The following is a 19,934-nucleotide window of genomic DNA, read 5'->3' on the forward strand; positions in this document are numbered from 1 at the left end:
TTGGTTCATCCGAAAATAGAATTTTCTCAAATTTTTATTTTTTGTTCAAAAATTCAGCACTGTGGCACAGTTAATCAAGACTTTAAAAGTAGTAACCTCTCAAAATTGCGTTCTTATAACTTAAAAACTAACAAAGATAAGAATTTTACTAATTAAAAGTTGAAAATATTTGTTTCATGATAAAATAAATTGTCTAAAATCTCTATTTCTTGTTCTAAAATTTTACACTTTTTACACACAGTTAATAAGCACGTCAAAGATAGTAAGCTCCTCAAATTTCATTTTTATAACTTAAAAATTTACAGAGATACAAATTTTACTACAAAAAGTTGTAAATATTTGTTTCGTCCAAAAATAAAATTTTCTAATATTTCTATTTTATGTTTTAAATTATTGTATTTTGGCACAGTTAATCAACACTTTAGAAATAGTAACCTTTGAAAATTTCATTTATGTAACTAAAAAACTAGCAAAGATACGAATTTTACTAATAAAAAATTGAAAATATTTTATTTGGTCTTAAATAAAACTTTTCAAAATCTCTATTTCTTATTTTAAAAATCTGCATTTTGGTACAGGTAATGAACACGTTAAAGATAGTAACCAAATTTCAATGACATAATTTAAATCCTAAAAGAGATTATTTCAAAAAATGTTAAAAATGTTTGATTTCTACTAAAATAAAATTTTTAAAAATCTCTATTACTTGTTCTAAAATCTGCACTTTGGCACAATTAATAAATACTTTAAGGACTACTTAGTAAGCTTACGTTCTCTACTAAAAAAAAGTTGAAAATATTAAATTTGGTTTGTTTTCAAAAAGAAATTTTAAAATCTCTAATTTTTGTTCTGAATTTTCAATTTTTTAAAGAACCAAAGAAACATACGGACAATTAAAATGCTTTGAACCGACATATTTGCAGTAAAAACGTTACTTTAGGCACAAAGCGACACAGTGACAGACTAAGAATTCTTTAGAGCACAAACCGTCATTAACCGAATTTAATTTAAAGATTCGGGAAAAGAGGAAAAAAAAAATTTTAATTCTCATGTTATTTCCATATGTTCAGCAATCCGCGGAACACCCCGTACATCATTCAAACACACACTACACACAAAAAAAAAACTAAAAAACGTTGATTTATACTTTAAAGCAAAGTATCCTTTATACAATTTATTGGATTTAATTGTCTTTTATACATTAGATCAAAAAACTTATTAAAACTTATAAAGTAAATTGCATCAAGGATGAGTTAAAATTCTTCCAATGTAGTTTTTGATAACTTAAAATCGTTTAGAAGTATATGCTTAAAAAATAGAAGTACAGAGGCAAAAGCGGAAAAAAGTTCTGACTAAACAAAAAGTAGTAAAATAAAAAACGTCAAATTAAGACTTTTTCACTTTTTTTTGATCAAAACGCCACCTTTTCATCAACAAACTTGTACCTCATTAGGCAGTTTCTGCGTGCTGTGCTTATCACATAATCCTGGCCAAAAATATGTAAATTCCAGGAGACATAAGTATTTTACGACTTCGTAAATGCTACAGTACGCTTGAGACTAAAAGATAATCTGGTTTTATGGCACTAGCGTGTAATGCGCGTTTTTACTCATATCGTCAAATTAAGACATACACAGAGCGTAGAAATTCATTTCATTCCGAGTCTGAAACAACAAAGGTAAAGGCTTTAAAAGGAAAAAGATGTTGTGTTTATTGTGTCAATACGCTTTCGATGGATTCAAATCAATGCAGCAACAAGAGAACTGTTTCAGAAAATCATAAAACAAAGTAAATATTCCTGCGAAACTTTTGGCATTTAAATAACTCACTTCGAACGGTACACTTAAATACTATAAGACATTTTAATACACTTTACATATAAAAGCAAAGAATATATTTCCATAAATATTATAAAATATGTACCCTCATTGCGGAGGGAATGTAATATTGAATTCAGTTTTGCCTTTACGAACTCATTTTACATTCACGACCGGGTTATGGAAATTTCTTAATAAGATCGAAACAAGTGTTTTGACTTAAAGTATTAATTTGGGCTAAGTCTCGTCAAAGAAAGTCGGAGAGCTAATTAAAGTGTCCTTTTTTCCCATTTTTGTATCCTCAGGACGAAGGATAATTACCATATGCGATAGGAAAACCTGCTAGTCACTAACTAAATTTATGTTTTTACTTTTTGTACCGAAAATGAAACTTGTATGAGCCAAGCAAAAGAGCAATTTTCACAAACATCAGAGAGAGTTTCACAGGTTCGTTTCGACTCTAAAATTAATGCCAATCGATTTCGAAGATTTACAGTCACACGACAAGCTAATTTATTTTTAATAATCTACAGGCAATCTTAGCTAGTTATCAAGTTGTTTTCAGATATCTTTGGAGAACTATTTGCTATTTTTTGCGATCGTTATTTTAGTATCGTCCTACATACAATTTGTTCTATTATATACGAGTAATGTAGTAATTAAAAACATGCAGATTCCAACAATGCAAAGAGTTTTTTAATCAAAATGTTTTATAAAAGTAGTTTATAAAATTCCGGGGATTCTGATGTAGAAATTTATGAAAGAGTATTTATAGATACGAAGAGTAAATAAGGTGTGGGTATTTTTATTCAATCAATTCGAAAAAAATATCGCACGGAATGTCAAGAATCTAATGAATTCTACAGAATTCTCAGGACAAGATCTAAACATCAAAAAACATTAAAAAATTTTAGAGACTGCTGATGAAATTTTGAAAATCCTGGAAAATTTCAGAAAACCTTGTAAAAATCTTCGAAGCATCTTTAAAAATCCTGCAGAATTAAAAAAATCGCAGAAAATTCTAAATAATTCTCTGTAATTCTTACGGATTCTCTTAAATTTTACGATATTATTTCTGATTTTAATTTTTAATTTTAATTAGATTGACAAACATAAAAATGAGCTGTCATTTTTATCGATCGAAACGGGCAGCGCAAGAATTTGGGGTGTTAAAAAATCAATTAGCAACAATAAAAGTCTGTATCATTATGGATGTAGTGAAGAGAACTCTGGAAGGCTTAAAACTTTAAATCTTGTTTCTTGGCGTCGCCCGAGTATAAGGATACCTGCTAAGTAGTTGGTCTTTGACTGAGCAAATTGCTTGCAAATATTCCGAATAACTAGTGACTTTATTGAAGGAAACTCTACACGTAAAGTTTATTAATGAGAAACATAGAGCTTCCTTAACTATTCTCTTTAAGATGAACGATCCTAACGAGAATATAAATTGAAATAAACTTTGTCAAGTACTTAATATACTTTGCAACTCTAAAATCAGCGTCTTCCACTTGTGAAATTTATTACTTTGTTTAGTACAGGTCGCTCATAAATTTTCTTTTTATATTTGGGTAAGGCCTAGCAACTATGTTTTCTTTGAAAGTTGGCCCGAGAAAATTAAATACTAAACTTTAAGGAATGGGCATTTGAAAATACTTTAATAGGACTTTATTTGCTCCTTTACAATCGCTTTGAAGTGTAGAAGGGCCTACAGTTTATTTAATAGATGAGATTTGTATGCACCATTGAACGACTTGAAAGCCCTTCCAATAGCCCGATAAAAGCAGACTCTTGTAAGGACTCGCTGTTAGGAACTCCGTTTATAAATGTTGACAAATATTGCATGTGGAGTGCAATATTGCAAATTAGAAAAATCATTTTTCCGCGCTCCAAATTCGTTTGAAATAATGCAAAGGTAAGCTCGGAGAAAATTTGCCTTGAGCAGAGGCCAACATAGGCCTTATGAAGGCAAATTTTATAACTCTTGTTACAGTCCTCTTACAAACTTTAATTATAATATTACCATCTAAATTGGTGCTTTAGCCATTGTGTGCCTCCTTTAAAGACAGTTTCGGGCTTTTAAGTTCTCATTAGAGAATGCCGAAAGTCATTATAATAACATTCATCTCGTTTCGAGTCGAAATGAAATCTTTATAGGCTAAAATCATTACAAAAATCTTCACGGAAAGTTCACGAAATTTATGAAAATGAACCAACATACATAGTTGCGATTTCTTTAATACGAATGTTTGGTGAAGACCGGAGGGTTTTGTGGCTCGTTTAGAAATACACTCACAAGGGCCGGCTGATGAATAATTTATAACAATAATAGCACAAAGCCTCGGTTTTTGCCTTGTCAATTGATAATTAAGCGGACAGAGGTGAGCTCCAAAAATGGTGAATGCGCACAATTATATTCATTCTGGGATTCCGTCGCACTTCCTCTTCACTCAAAGTTGTGTTGCACTTCCGACTTGAGCTAACTCGTAATGCAACAGTAAGTTGAGACCGCGTCAGATAGCTCGAGGCTTTTCGGAATTACCCCATAGTTAGTGCTTTTCAGTATTCATATAAGAGGGTTGGCACCCTCTTTGCTTTGAGGGTAAGTATTGCGCGTTGAAAACTAACCACAAACATACTATGCCAGTTTACAATATATCAAACTTTATTATGTGGATTTACAGTGTCGCCAACTGTGTGGTTTATAAATTCCCACATGAAACGTGCAATTATGTGTGCCAGGGAGGAAGGTGAAATTTAGGGGGCGGTCCAGTCGAGCTCCAAAAGTTCGACGGCCGCTTGATTTAAATTTCCCAGAAAATTTCAGTTGCTTCGAGAAGGAAATTGTCACATTGTCAAATTTGGAGGATGGAGATTATCTGGTTTTAAAGTTATTAAATCGTCGTCTAAGCGGCAACATCCGCAAATTCAATTATTTTGTTACTAGTTTTTCTCAGATAAATTTTTTGCTGGAAATTTACTGGTAAAACGTACTTTTTGTATTTTTGAGAAGATCTAACCTTAAGCTAAGATTTGATACCAATTAATCACTGAAAAAAATTACTTACACTGCCAAAAACAGTTTTTTTGCGCTTGCGTATGACTTTGCAAAAATTGATATTGCGATATTTACCGCTTAGACGACGAAATAATGCATAAATAAACAGTAGTTATGGTCTTCTGGAAATGCAAGGAAAGTTTTCAATTTCCGAGCATTTCCAAAATATTTTCTAGCCGTGTTAAACACGAAATTTTGTGCGCTGACAATTATTAATGGTTATTTATTTTGACTTTTAGTTTGAATTTGAAACGTCATTCCCTCATTTAGGGGAATTTCATCAGCTGGGAAATAGGTTGGTAGCACCCCATTCAAATCAAACGATTGCAGATTAATGTAAATTCAAATGTGTTTCAGCAAATGTTTGTGGAATCTCCACTTAATTAATTTACCTTTATTATTTTCGATGGTCATTGGCCTCCAAATCTGCACACAAATTGACACTATTGACATTTATGCAGCGATGCCAACTTGTAAAATAAAACCAACTATTCGAAATGTCACGTTTGATATCACGTTTGCCTAGACATTCAAAAGGTGATTTTCTTGCCGCAAATGAGTCTCACAAATCTAATGAAAAATGACGGAGGCGCACAAAAACTTTTTTTTTTATTTCCCTCTTCCAGGGAGACAATCTATTGATAAATTGAACAATGTGTAATTTGTATTTAACTTAAAATTATTAATTATTATTATTATTATTAGGTACTGCATATAAGTTTGCATTCCGATGTTATTCTCATCCATTGTTGAACGTTTTCCTGCGATAATTAAACGACCTTGCGATTAGTCGCCGGATATCACTCGCAAAAATGAAATCCTCCCACTTCGATAAGAGAGCACGCTAAACAAAAATTGAATTCAAACTAAAATTAGTATTCAATATTTTTTGCGCTAGTACGCAAACAGCATCATATTTTAACTTTTCATTTGACCCAGTTCGTCTATTCCTATAATTTATAGCAAATGCATCGTATTTTTTCAAATCTAGAATAAATTTTAAATCAAAACTAATCTAAAAGTTGCATAAAATTCCGAACTGCAATTCCCGCGAAGTCAAAAGTGTGTAAAATTTATGGATTCTATTTGTGATAAAATTTAGCACCACTGTAACATTTGAGCTATACTTGATTCCGTAAGTATATTTACAATTTGTGCTAAACTTGAAATTTTAAAACTGATTAGTTGCCTCTGAACATAAAATTTTTAAAAGCACTTGACACTCACAACAAAATTAAGCTCCACAGCAGTTATCCTTTCCATTAAGACGATTGCTTTTTCAAAGCCACGAGAACGTCTTTATTTAAAGTCATCGCACCTCTTCCGTGCTTATTTTCGTTCTTTTCATTTGATTTTTTTTATGACTTGGCCCTTAAGTGGGAGCAACGTGCCCACCTGTAATGGAAGAAAGTCGAAGGGACGCAGTCGCGCGCCGCCTCCGGTTGTGAGCCGCACGTTTTCAGCAGTTGGTCTTATGCGCCGCCACCGGAACGCCGCCACCGCGAGCTTTCATTCAATACGCGATACGTTTGTAAAGTGATGGTGTGTTGTGTATTCTGAATCCAATTATGAAGATATTGGAACGTGCTCTGTGTGGGATTGGGATCTTATTTGCCACGTTTTTATCGGGTGAGTGCGAATTTGTGGCTTGAGTAGTTTTAAGCAACGAGTGCGATTTTCGGGAAGTTTTTAACGGGGAATTTATGGGTCTGGGAACTTTACACGCTGTCTCGCATTTTCTGTAATGTTAATAGAGAAATACGGAAATTATTTATGGGGGAAGATGCGAGGTGCATTAGCGAAAATATTGCAGGACGCGGAATTTATTCCAGTTGTAAAGTTTTGGGAAAATCGCTAATTAAAATTGCATAACCGGCAATATTTTTCTTATAGATAATAACAGCGAGGTATATTTAGAAAACATCTTTTGTACACGCAAACTCTCGGGATTCTTCCTAAAAACGTAATTTTATTGAACATAAATCTGACGGTGGGCGGCCGATACGGATAACTGAACCGAATTTTTGGATAATCACTTTCAGAAAGAAGAAAACTGCAGAAATTTAATACAAATACGTTTAAGGATACTACCGATATACAGGACGTTTCCTTAATCTTGGTAGTTTTGGAATGCCGACTTCTGATTTTTACGTTTTTACGAGTCAATTAGCGAAAATTATGTGGGGGCTCCGCTCCCGAGTTATTATTGCACGCACGTCAAACACAGTTATGTCAATCACATGCCATTACCACAGCTAACATTACAGTTTGCAGTGTCAATAATGTCAAAAGTGCTCTCCGGAAAAAATCTCCTAAGATAATTTCATTTTTCTGAAAATTTGGTTGGACTTGGAAGAATGTATAAATGAAGTAATGAACAATCTACAGGTGAATTTGCAAGGCTATTTTCAGTCAAATGAAAATTTCAAAAGACCCCGTCGTAATATCTCAGTTTAATTATTATGTGAGCGATTTAATTAAAGATTTTGCAGTCAAAGTTTAGGTACAATTTTGATACCTTAATCTAACGCGATTATAAAACATCTTTTGATGGACATTATCATGATGATGGTAATATCTCGAAACGACCGTTAAATAGAGATTGGATTTGTGAAAATGTTGATAGGATGAAAAGGAGTTATGAGTTTGTTCAGGTTTATTATCAAAAGAATGTTTTTAACCTGAATGCATATGAAAGATTTTTTTTAAATAATGTTTTTGTAGTTTTGTCCACTTATTAAAAAGGCTTGTAGCGGTGTTGTCTCCAAATTTCATTTTTTCACTAGAAAAATTACGGAAGTTATGGAATTTAAGATTTAAGATTAATTTAAGATTTTTGGTTCGTCCACAAAATAAAAATTTAAAAAATGTTTGTTTCTTGATGTAAAATTTTATAATTTAAGACAGTTATTAAATAAAACAAATGTGGTACCTTCTTTAAATTTTATTGCATTGGAACCAAAATTACAAAATTTATGAGATTAGAAAAAAAATGTTGGAGATTTTTGGTTCGTCTTAGGAACAAAATTGAAAACAAATCTGTTAATTGTTCTAAAATTTTGTAATTTGGCAGAGTTATTGGGAGAGGCAAAAGTAGTACTTCCTCCACATTTCATTCTTTTACTAGTGAAATTTCGGAAGTTATGAAATTTAACAGAAAATGCTTAAGATTTTTGATTCGACTTCAATAGGTATAAAAGTTTTAAATATTCTTATTTTTTGATATAAAATTATTGAAAACACAGTTAATAAACAAAACAAAAATAGTACCTTTTTCAAATTTCAGTGTTTTGGTACTAACATTACGAAATCTGTGAGATATAAAAACATTTTTTTTTAAAATTGCTGTTTTTTGTTTTACATTTTTTTTATTTTGTTCACTTAATAAAATAAGTAGAAGTACTACATATCTCTGTCACATTTCATTTTATTATTAGTGAAATTATGGAAGTTATGGAATTTAATAGAAAGTGTTTAAGATTTTTGGTTCGTCTCCAAAATGAAAACTTCAATTTTTTTTTTGATCTAAAATCTTGTAATTTAGTGTACTTATTGGTAGAGGTAAAAGTAGTACTCTTTCCAAATTTCATTCTTTTACCAGTAAAATTACGAAAATTATAGAATTTAATAGAAAATTTTCGAGATTTTTCAACATATAAACAATTTGTTTTTAAATTGAGGTATTTTATTTTACCATTTTGTAACTTTGTCCACTTATTAAGATGAGTAAAGGTAGTACCTCCTCCAAATTTCAATATTTTATCGGTAAAGATGTGAAATTTAACAAAAAATCTAGTAATTTCAAAAGAAAATTTTCAAATTCAAAGCAACGAGACTCTAAAGATTTGATAATCTTAAAATTTGCTCCAATTTCCACCATAATACATGGATAATTTCCCCCACATTGTTCCCAAACACTAATTACGTTAGCGACAAACAAACCAAATAAAACATCCTCGTCGTCATACTTGTTTGATTTGTAATGTTGTGACTAATACAAAGAGAACAATTGTATTCAAAGTTGTTCATAACCCACTGTAACTGGTGTCATTATGTCTAATACACGTTCGGGCTTTGAACAAATTGTATATCGATTTGCTTCAGAATAGTGCATCATTTATGAATCACAATCAGGTGGAAACAAGCAACAGCAAATTGCTTCGTATTAATTAAAAAATTGCAGATACGTTCGACGTGTGCTAATGAAAGTTCGTATTAAAAATATGTGCACCTACAACTCTTTTTATGACGGAGTGGAAACCAAAAAGAATGTTGATCACACGGGAGTTGCAAATTTGGTGGAGGCGCCGGGCTCATTTAAATTCACAGTCACTTCTTCGCGTCTAATTAACTGTAATTGTTATTAAGGAAACGTGAACATGTTCATTTCAATATAAACAAATACAAATGTGATGTTCAAGTAAACTTTGCTATTTTCATTTGATTCGTAATGAAACGTCCCTAGGGAGTTTGATGAAATATTTGTTTCCCCAGGGAACGGCTTGTATTTCTTTCATGATTTTTGTACTTTTGCAACCAATTTCTACTCCCACGGTAGCAAAAATGCAGACAAAATTTGGTTTATTATTTTAAGTACCGTGAATGTTCTCTACAATTTCATAACCAATTCAGTCAAATTAGTTAGAAAATTGTAAATATTTTATTAACTGTATTAACGTTTCCGTGATTCAATTTATTAATTTATTGTGTTGTACAGTTTGTTTCAATGAAATATTTGAAGAGACTGCATTGCGGTAGAGATCAAAAAATGGAAGTAAAAGAGATCTCTCACATTAAAACAATGGACGTGGCCTTTAAACACGACTTAGACCCTGTCAGTTGGTTGCAAATTAGCATGGAAGATTACTGTGGCTTTAGCGGAAAGTTCGCCAAGAACATAAATAGGTCACTAAAACGTGTTGCATCTCCTAAATTATTTTTCAAAATTCTGTCTAATTTTTAACAGACACCTGTCGAGAGCAAATTGGCGGAAAATGTACATCCGCCCCCTGAATGTATTCGATTCTACTTTTCCGACCCTTTTCAGTTTTGAGCTGCTGAAAACCACTTCAACTTTTAACACAGATTGACCTAATGTTCTTTAACGAATCACAGACCATCAGACAAACTTTTCCGCTTTATTCCAGTGAACGGAACATTTTCAACTAACACAAATCTACGATGCAAAATAATAGGTAAGAGCGATCGATTTGCAGAATACGCGACTGGTAATTAAGAGAATTTAATGTGAAAGTAAATAATAGATTCTATTATAGGGTGCATTCAGTTCAGAGAAAATCCTTTAAACCCCGGAAATATTTTATCTGGTTCAAGGGACGATTAAAAAACAATTAAAAAATTATTCTAGGAACGCGAGATAAAACCGCAAGCGTTTAAAATATTTAATTCAATTGCACAAACTGAATTATTGTGTTGCCTCTTGGGCTCGGAATTTTATAATTAAGTTCTATTTTTGCTCTCATATTTTAATTAAAATATGGCATACGATAAGAACAATTGACGATTAATGCAAATTGTTGGAGTTTATTTTTATATTTATATTGTTTTAATATTGTTGTAAAATATTGTAGAAATTTTAAAATGATAATGGGAGTGGTATTGTTTCCAGATTTAATTTTTTTATCAGCAAAATTACAGAAGTTTTTTTTAATAAAAAAGAGCAAAAAAATTACGAACTTTATGAGATTTAGCAAGAAAAGTTGTCGATTTTTGGTTCGTCTTTAAAATAAAAATAAAAAAAAATATATTTGCTTTAATATTTTGTAATTCAGTGCATTTATCAAGAGGAGTAAAAAGATTTCGCAAGAAACGATTGGAAATTTGCTATTTGCTCTAAAATTTTGTAATTCAGTGCACTTATTGGGAGGGATAAAAGAATTACTTCCCCCAAATTTCATTCATGTATCAGCATGAATAAAATTTGAAAATGAAAAAAAAATGAATTCATGTATCAGCAAAATTAAATGAAATTTAATAGAAAATTTTGAAGATTGTTGGTTCATCTTCAAAATAAAAATTCCAAACATTTTTGTTTCTTAATCTAAAATTTTCAAATTTGAGACTGTTAATTAACAAAACAAATTTCATTGTATTGTAACATTAGAAAAGTTATGAAATAAAAAATTCTCGAGATTTCAGGTTTGTCGTAAAATATTTTTTTTAATTTGTTGTTACTTGCTATAAAACTTTACAATTTAATGCACTTATTGGAAGGAGTGAAAGAAGTACCGTCTCTTAATTACATTCTATTACCACTGAAACTACGAAAGTTATAGAATTTAATAAAAAAAATTGAAATTTTTTGGTTTGTTCCCAACTAAAACTTTCAAAGATTTTTGTTTCTTGTTCTAAAATTTTGTAATTTAAGGCTCTTAATAAACAAAACAAAAGTGGTACTTCCTCAAAATTTAATTGAATTTGAAATAAAATTACGAAATCTATAAAATTTTGCGAGAAATGTTAAAATTGGAGATAAAATTAAAAAAAAGTCTGTTAGGTATTGGTTCTAAATTTTTGTAATTTGGTGCTTTTAGAGAGGAGGGTTAAAGTATTTTTTTTTATTTACCAGTGAAATTATGAAAGTTATAAAATTTAAGATAAAATTTTGAAGTTTTTTGATTCGAACTCAAAATATATATTTTTTTAATTTTTTTATTTAAACTGTTTACTTAAAGACCGTTATTAAATTGAACTAAAGTGGTATTCCGTGTGTTAGCACTAAAATTACGAAATTTATGCGATTTTAAAAGAACTGTTGAAGATTTTGGATTGTCTTAAAAACAAAAATTAAAAAAAAAATAAATTATTTGTTCTAAAATTTTGTAATTTGGTGTACTTATTTAAAAAGCTTAAATTGGTACTTCCTTCATTGTTATGCCATTGAAATTACGAAAGATATGGAGTTTAATAGAAAATATACAGAATTGGTTCCTCCAAAAAATAAAAACGTGTTGTTTTTTGATATAAAATTTTGTAATTTAAGACGTTAATAAACAAAACAAAGGTAGCACTTTCTCCAAATGTCATGAAATTAACAGTAAAATTACGAAATTTATGACTATTAGCCAGAAATTTTGGAAATTTTTGGTTTGTCAAATTTGTTATTTGTTCTAAAATTTTGTGCACTTATTGGAATAGGTAAAAGTAGTAAAGTCCGTTTTTTTTTTAAATACCACCAACACCGCAATCTTGCCTGTTGTAAAGTAGTGGGAGGGTACGGTGTTGGTGGTTTTTTTAAAAAAAACGGACTCTACCTCCTGAAAATTTCATTTTTTAACCAGTAAAATTACGGAAATTACATATAAAATCAAACAGAAAATGTAGAAATTTTTTGGTTTGATTACAAAATATTTTTTTTATTTTTTTTATTTCTTTATTTGAAATTTGAAATTTAAGTCACTTAATTAACGGAACGAATGTAGTACCTTCTCCAAATTTCATGGTATTTGCAGCAAAATTACAAAATTCAAGAAATTTAGCAGGATTTTTTTTGGTTTTACGCTTAATTTAAATTGTCATTTTGATATTATTTTGATATTTATTATAAAAATGGTAAAATATAGTTGAAATTCGAATTTATAATATTTCCGAAACAAATTAGTCAATTACGAAAACCTTTAAATCAATGTTTATTTAGGTCAATTATTATGATTCTTTTGATGTAACACAGTTTTAATTTTCGGCGCAATGCACATTAATTATGAAAATTTATTTCCAATTAACTTTATCTTTTGACGCAAATGATGTCGGATATGCACAGTTTGACAGTCATTTCAATCAGTATTTTAATAACTTGATATTAATAACATTTCAAACTAATTATTATTTGCTACTATAATAATTAGCATTTGTGATCCTATGGATATTAAAATAATAATGGTTAATAGAATGTGAACTAACTTCTGCTTCCCCCGAAAAAATGTGTATCCAACTTCATTGGTGTTAGATCTCTGGAGCTTATCCCTTGCTACATAAAGAGACTAAATTCAGACAAATTAATAAATGTCTCCAAACAGCATGCATTATACATAAAACTAAAAAATACATATGTATAACGATCCTACGAATGTTGAAAACAAGACCATAACGGTCTTAAAATAAATAATGAACAAAAAGGGGTAAATTTGCATAGATATTAAAAAGGAAGACAGAAAACATAGCGAACATGTTTGTAAATATGCAACAGCAACGCATTCTGTAACACCACCCTCTCGGCGGCGGCAAATGAAGCTGATGAAAAATATTTGGCAAAGGGTGGTTTCGCTACTCATTCGTGAAGAGAACGCATCTATGCTTTTAATAAAATTACCACGATTTCAACGTGTTTTTGTGTGCTGAAAAAATAATGTAATTGGCGCCTGTAATTTTGCGCCCTTGCCAAAAATCAAAATTAATTAGTGTTATTTTTAGACTGAGCAAAACGCGAAAATTCAACTTCAGTTCACATCATACCAAATTAACATTTTCGTTCGAATGAAAGTGCCAGAATTAATGAAATATTGATGCTCCATTTAGCTGATGAAACCGAATTACTGTCTATTGTCAGTTTGAAATTAAGTCATCGAATCAGGGAACATTATCCATCTGAATAGTGGCTTAAATGCATGCAAAAAAACTTTATTGCTTCACTTCAGATTCGGCGGGTTTTTGGACTACTAAATCAATTCATTCTGAAATCACCTATGCGTGTAAAATATTCCCACCACTGCAGTTGTTTTGTTACGAATTGGCCGGAATTATTTTTGCAACTCTCCGCCAACAATAATCCGGGAAAATCCAACAGTAAGGGTGTACATTTTTTATCTAACCCGGAATCGCAATAAATTCAATTTTTGTCGTTGGACTAAAAATTGAGTTTTCGTCAAGGGTTGTAATATAAGGAGATTTGGGTTGTGTCTGTTTTCTTAGGCCGTCGCCTTCGCAATAATAATATTTTGACAGCACACACCCAATTTTCGCAATTTAAACTAATCCAACTTAGGCTTTTTCCTTCGGGCTTGTCACTGAAAGAAAACGTTTTAACGTATTATCACAAACTGTCTCGCTAAATTAACTAAACATTTTTGTTATTTTTCACGCGAAGAACTAATTAGGACTCCACGGAAACGACCTCGGAACTTGGTCGTGGAGAAAATAATGTCTGCGAATTGATATGAAAGAAATATTCCGTTCTTAAAATTTGTAATAAAAACCAAGCAATCTGTTGCTCGCTTTCGACAGTGTCAGCAGAGTCGTATATTACACGATTTTTCGCTTACTGCCATCTTAGAATTCATAAAATCTATGAAATATAGAAGGTACTTGAGAAGATTATCATAAACTTAATAGACGAGGGAAAATACCATTGAGCTAATGCCTCAAGTAGTTCAGAACTTGCATTATATTCATTTGGTGGTGTTTCACTTTCTTAATGCGTCCCTGGAGGGCTTTTTATATTATTATAGTGGAAGAAAATTACAAACTACACGTACTATGTTATGTTAGATTAAAAATTAATGATTGGAAGCTTTCACGCAATCCACTCCAATCTGTAAAATAAAATTTTTCAAAGTTTCACGTCTCATATTTCTTTACAAAGTCAACAGAACTTCGAGATGTCTAGACGTCTAGTGCTCACTTTATGTGCAGAACGTTTTAATTTTACGATGCAGCTAGAAGCGACTTAAATTAACTAATTTTTCTAATCTTTTACCTGTTATAAATCTCATTAAAATTCAACTAAAATTATTACAATAAAATTATGCAACACAAAGGAAGCAACTGAAGCTCAACTATTTTCCAGGCAATTATGCGCCCACATATTTAATTATAAAGTCTGATGGACGCCGGCTGTATTTTGTGGTAGAATACTTAGTTGAACAAGCTAAAATTTAAAATAGTTGGTTAGTCCGACAGCAATTAACCCAATTGTTTGTGGTAAAAATGAAGAGGGAGGCTTCTACTGCGCTTAATTACCGTTTTTTGAAAGAGCAAACTAAACTGAATTTTATTAATGTTTGTCTGGAAATTATGGACTGCTCGACAATGTCTTGGAAAGCCAATTTTTAGTGCTTTTTATATGCAATTTTTTGTATATCTCGAAAATTATTACAACCATTTTTTACTGTAATGCATCATTGATAAGACTGAGATTTTGCCTGTTTGATGCACTAACAAATGCATTGCTACCTCTTATAACCGTTTAGAAGTTGCAAAACAAAAAATATTGAAAAGCTTTCAAAAAAATTAAGACTTTTTGTTATTCTTTGGCGATTTTATTAAAAAATCAATGCCATTGCTTAAAAAATATTCTTAATTTTACGAACATTTTATCTGGAACGAAAAAACTATCAAGATTGATGAAAAATCTTCAAATTTATTTATTAAATATATTAAAAATATTAAAAACTAGACCAACAACTTTTAACAGTTGCTGCAGAATTTTTATCTATGATTTTAAAATTATTTATTAAAGCGAGATTTATCAAAAACTACAATTTTGTGGGCATTCAAATTGAAATTTTTACAAAATCTTTGAAAATTTAAAAAATATATTTTTTTTCTAAAAATCACTTCATATTCTTTGTCATATAATTTCTAAATGATAATAACTTGTTTAGTACCGCAATAGAAAGCAGACATATCAACCTTTGTAATGACATATTACACCAAAATATCAAAGTACTAATTTAGGAGTTCTTTGCAAAAAATGTCAAAAAGTTATTAAAGCTGTTTGTTTTTCAAAATTTTCATAAGTTTTTGACGTAAATAAATAAATATCTTGACAAAAACTTACCTTTTCGGCGACTATAATTCATTAGAAAACTTATTTAATGACCTTTTTAATAAAGTCATCGAGTTAAAAATCTTGCAAGTTGTTGAACAAAATTGAAAAAAAAACAACAAAAAAGGGCGCGGTGTACCCACATAAAAAAAATATTTTACCAAAATCTGTGCTGTCCTGGTGGATCAAAACGGGCTTTGGATTTAAAATTAGAAAGCAAGAAATGAATTATTTTTTGTGTAATTTTTAAAATTAAAATTGATATTTGACCCGGCGCCTCCACCATTTTTGCTAACATTTTTTTTTAAATATATTTTTTATATTTGTGTGTCTTTTTTGTATTTTATTAAATCTTAATTTTCAAATAATTTTTATTTTTAGAACTGCTAGAATTTTTTCTAATTTCTTACTTATATATATATTATCCGACCCATAAGACCCATGAGTATTATATGTATTTCTCAAAAAACGCAATTTTTATAAATTATTTCTGGCTCCTGATCTAATGAGGCAAAACGGGCTTTAGATTCAAAGTTATTTTTTATTCAAAATTGTGTAAATTTTTAGTTTTTAAAGAAACTTACAATTCAGAAAATATGTCAGTAATTTCTATCTGCTACTTTTAATTTTTTCTTAGTCTTTTACTACTTGAAAAATTTGGTTAATTACATCATCTTTGAAATGTAAAATCTGTTGGCAGCTCTGCGTGTTTGACAGTACGTAGTTAACTGACTTAAAGTACAGGACTACCAACACTTTTACATTAAGAAAATAATCCCAGCAATTAATCATACTTAGCAATACGTCAGTTTTCGTGACATCCAACTAAAACAAAGTTAATTAATTGTTGGTTAAAAGCCCGACCAGTTTTTCGGAGTTTTATTTTTTACTTAATTTAATTATGGCTAAAAGCGAATTACTCATTTAGTGTCATTTCCAACAAAACAATAGCTATCAGGTAGGTAGCTAGATATAGCTACCTGCCTAAATAAACAATTTGATTGAATGAATGTTTGATAGGTGTTTGAAAAGACTGGATTCGCTTTCACATTATTAAGATTCATATCACATATTTCCCCCCATCGTTTAACGCTACATATTTATCACGTTTTTCGTGATTTGTGAGCATTTGTTACAGACACGGACACATTTTTTTAATTACGTTTTGGACCAATAATGTGGCACCACCGTCACAGGTTGCGGTAAATTTCACAACATTTTATGTAAATGTGGCTTTAAATAGGTGAAATTTATAGGTTTTATAGGCAACGCTTGTTCTCCCATTCCATAAAATGTGTACAATTTCGTGGTAGAAAAATCGATAGTTTTAACCGAATGAAAAGTTTATAAATTTAGAAGCACCATTACGGTAAGTAACCACCTGAACTTCGTCCATAAATCAATATTTCTTCGAGATCGGTCATCGCGAAAACACTTCCCTTTAATGGATGAATTACGATTTGAAGGGCGGCTTATTAAATTCTAGGCCGTTCCCGGCGCCTCTTTACCATATTCCGCGTTTTGTTTCCGGATATTTAAAGGAAAATTGGAAACTCGTGTAATTTTTCCGTGGATTCGCACGCCAACTCTTAATGAAATTACGAGAGTTGGGCCTTAGTTCACGCAGAACGATAATGGGACATTCTGCCGTGAAAATTTTACCGGTGCAAGCGTGAGCTAACGACACCTGCACCTAATGTACGGGTAATAAATAAATTTCAGGATAATTATTGATCGTATTTATAAATATTTTCGAAGAGGACGTGTGCTCTAAGCGCGTTAACGAGGGTCGGGAAAACAACATTATCGTATCATATGGCACAATGTAATTACAGTAATTTAATGAACCCGCTTCATTCATAAGTTTTACTTTGTTTATTCTACAATTGTACACATTGCCGGATGCTTTTATTTTAATTAACTTTGTGGAAACTTGACCGCAAGTTTAGTACTGAAATTTTAAGTTCGCAATCTGTTTAGTGCGTTCACGCAATCAATTTAATTAAGAAATTATCCATTTTTGTTGTGTACACAAATTCGAATGCTCAACCAAACCAAGTCTAAATAATGCAAATAACACTAATCCCCCAAATTTTCTCCAAATTAAGTAATTTAATTTAAACAGAGGCAGATAGCTCACGATGCTAATAAACGAAATTTTATGAAATTATGTTGAAATATACTGCCTTCAAAGTGGAAGCCAAACGACTCTAATTAATTATATTTTGTTTTGTTTCGTCATTCACTTGGCATTGTTCGTGTTTGTGCTTTTGCCTCCAAGAATTTGAGGTAGATTATTCAATTTTAAACTCGAATTCATGGAAATTAAGAAACTGTACGTCTTTTTCCTACAAAGAATTCACCGATTTACAAAAATCAACAGAATTTGGCGAGGATAAGTTGGATACCTGTAATGGATACATACAATTTTAAAAATGTGACAGTTGTTTGACATTCCGCAGGAATTTCTGGGGTGTGTAACTTCCTTTACTAAACGACCAATCACAACCGCATTTTAAATTTGGCGCCTCTGCAAGAGAAAAGAGATTTATAATTTCCATTAACAAAACATAAAAATAAATTAACTTAGATTTTTAGTAAATCAGAGTGTACTTAGCGATCTGTATTAATCGAATTCTCTTTGGAACTGTACTTTGAAGTTTTTTTTAGTATCAGATCTGTTTATTTTATTTTAGGTTATTTACGAGAAGTCTAGTAAAGTCAATGTAAAAATTATCAATTTCTCTCTTTTTTCTCACACAATGAAAAATTCTGGTAGAATTTGAAAGTTTGAAATTGAATTTTGACATTACAAACGTCAACTGCCTTTAGTTACCAGTTTCGCCAACAGTCAGATTTAGGATGTTTTGTTTTCGAAAGCAGTAACTTTTGTGTCGTGCAATAGTTATTTACAGTCGCGTGTGGTAACTTACATTTTACAGTGCGAAATCAGTTTGAAGCACGACGGCGTAACCGGAGTGCTTTAATGATTGAGCGCTGTAAAATGGTTAACGCACAAGAGTTGTATTAAACTTTTTGGGCGAAAAACTTTTAATTTAAATAATTGGGTTTTTCAAAATTCATGAGAACTGTCACATCTGACATTTGTAAATTTCATCATCTGTCAATTCTGTCAATTTTGTAGTTGGTGCACAAAAAGTACACAAGATCGCGATGTATAAAAAACGTTTTAATATTACTTTAAAAATAGAAATATTGTCTTAATTGAGATAATAATTTAGGTAGATTCCACTTTGGTGATCAATCTTCATTATGGTAAAGTGATTTTAATTTATAAACGCATGTGAAGAGCAGACGATTTGGGCAATTTTTACAGCACGGTGTGTGTAAACGTCCAGGGCGCTTGTAAATCTAGTGTTTCCGAAGATGTCAATTGAATGTTAATTTGACGTTTACAATTCATGAGGCCAAAATAGTATATTATGAAACGCGTTTCATAATGAACATTTTGCCGCACGCACGTTTTTAGGGCACGACGAGCGCAGCGAGGAGTGTCATAAAGTAGTAAGTGCGGCAAAATGCATTATGAACAAGTATCATACGCTATTTTTTCTATTTCGCCTTATTTTAAACGAAAAAACTTGATTTCGAAATCTAGGGAATTTTAGGGTGGTTGGCATTTGCAAAATATTCGGGAAAAAAAATCGAAGTAGCCAAATCCAATTTTAGTCAGTTTGACAGGTGTGACGTTTTGAGGTTACCGGAGCGCAAGGGAGCCAAGAGAGCGAAGATGTTGATCATGATCATGATGCTTCTCTTGCATCCAAAGAGTTTTTCTCCGATGAATTATTAAGCCAAGTACAACAAGAAATAATAGTGTATTGATCGATTTATCATGGTTTATCAAAACCAAAATCTAAATTGTCAAGGTTGACGGCAGGTTGACGGTTTGTCTGCTGCAAACCTAAGAAAAATAAATGCTCCTGGAAATATTGGCACGGGATTGGTCCATTACGATACCGAAATACGCTCAAACGCGTATCGAAATATCTTCATTATGAACGCGAAATAGAAAAATGAATATTACCTCATGTTTCCTGTACAGAATTTGGCGATTTATGAAGAAACAATTTCAGAAATCAGTTGAATTTGTCGGAGCAAGTGAAGTACATATGATAGATAACAGTGCAGGAGTTTAAAAAATATCAGCATAGTGCAACTCGCTCTGCTGAACGACCAATCACAAAACCACATTTTAAGTTTGGCGCCTGCAAAGAATTCTGCAGGAAAAATAAAGTTTAGTAACCTTATAAAAAGA

At 31.1% G+C, this 19,934-nt stretch overlaps 1 protein-coding gene across 1 annotated transcript in view; it reads left to right on the top strand.

Annotated features, from left to right (window-relative positions):
* Positions 1-5,771: 5,771 nt before the first annotated feature.
* LOC148171741 (uncharacterized) overlaps positions 5,772-19,934 on the top strand; it is a 68,763-nt gene continuing 54,600 nt past the window's right edge. The window contains exons 1-2 of the mRNA XM_088041677.1: positions 5,772-6,007; positions 6,250-6,501. Of these exons, the coding sequence (XP_087897803.1) occupies positions 6,441-6,501 (61 nt within the window). The 5' untranslated portion in view covers positions 5,772-6,007; positions 6,250-6,440. The remainder of the gene's footprint in view (positions 6,008-6,249; positions 6,502-19,934) is intronic.

Source organism: Gnatocerus cornutus, chromosome 7 (assembly GCF_029298725.1).
Source record: "Gnatocerus cornutus isolate USDA-ARS CGAHR chromosome 7, icGnaCorn1.1, whole genome shotgun sequence".
NCBI lineage: Eukaryota > Metazoa > Arthropoda > Insecta > Coleoptera > Tenebrionidae > Gnatocerus > Gnatocerus cornutus.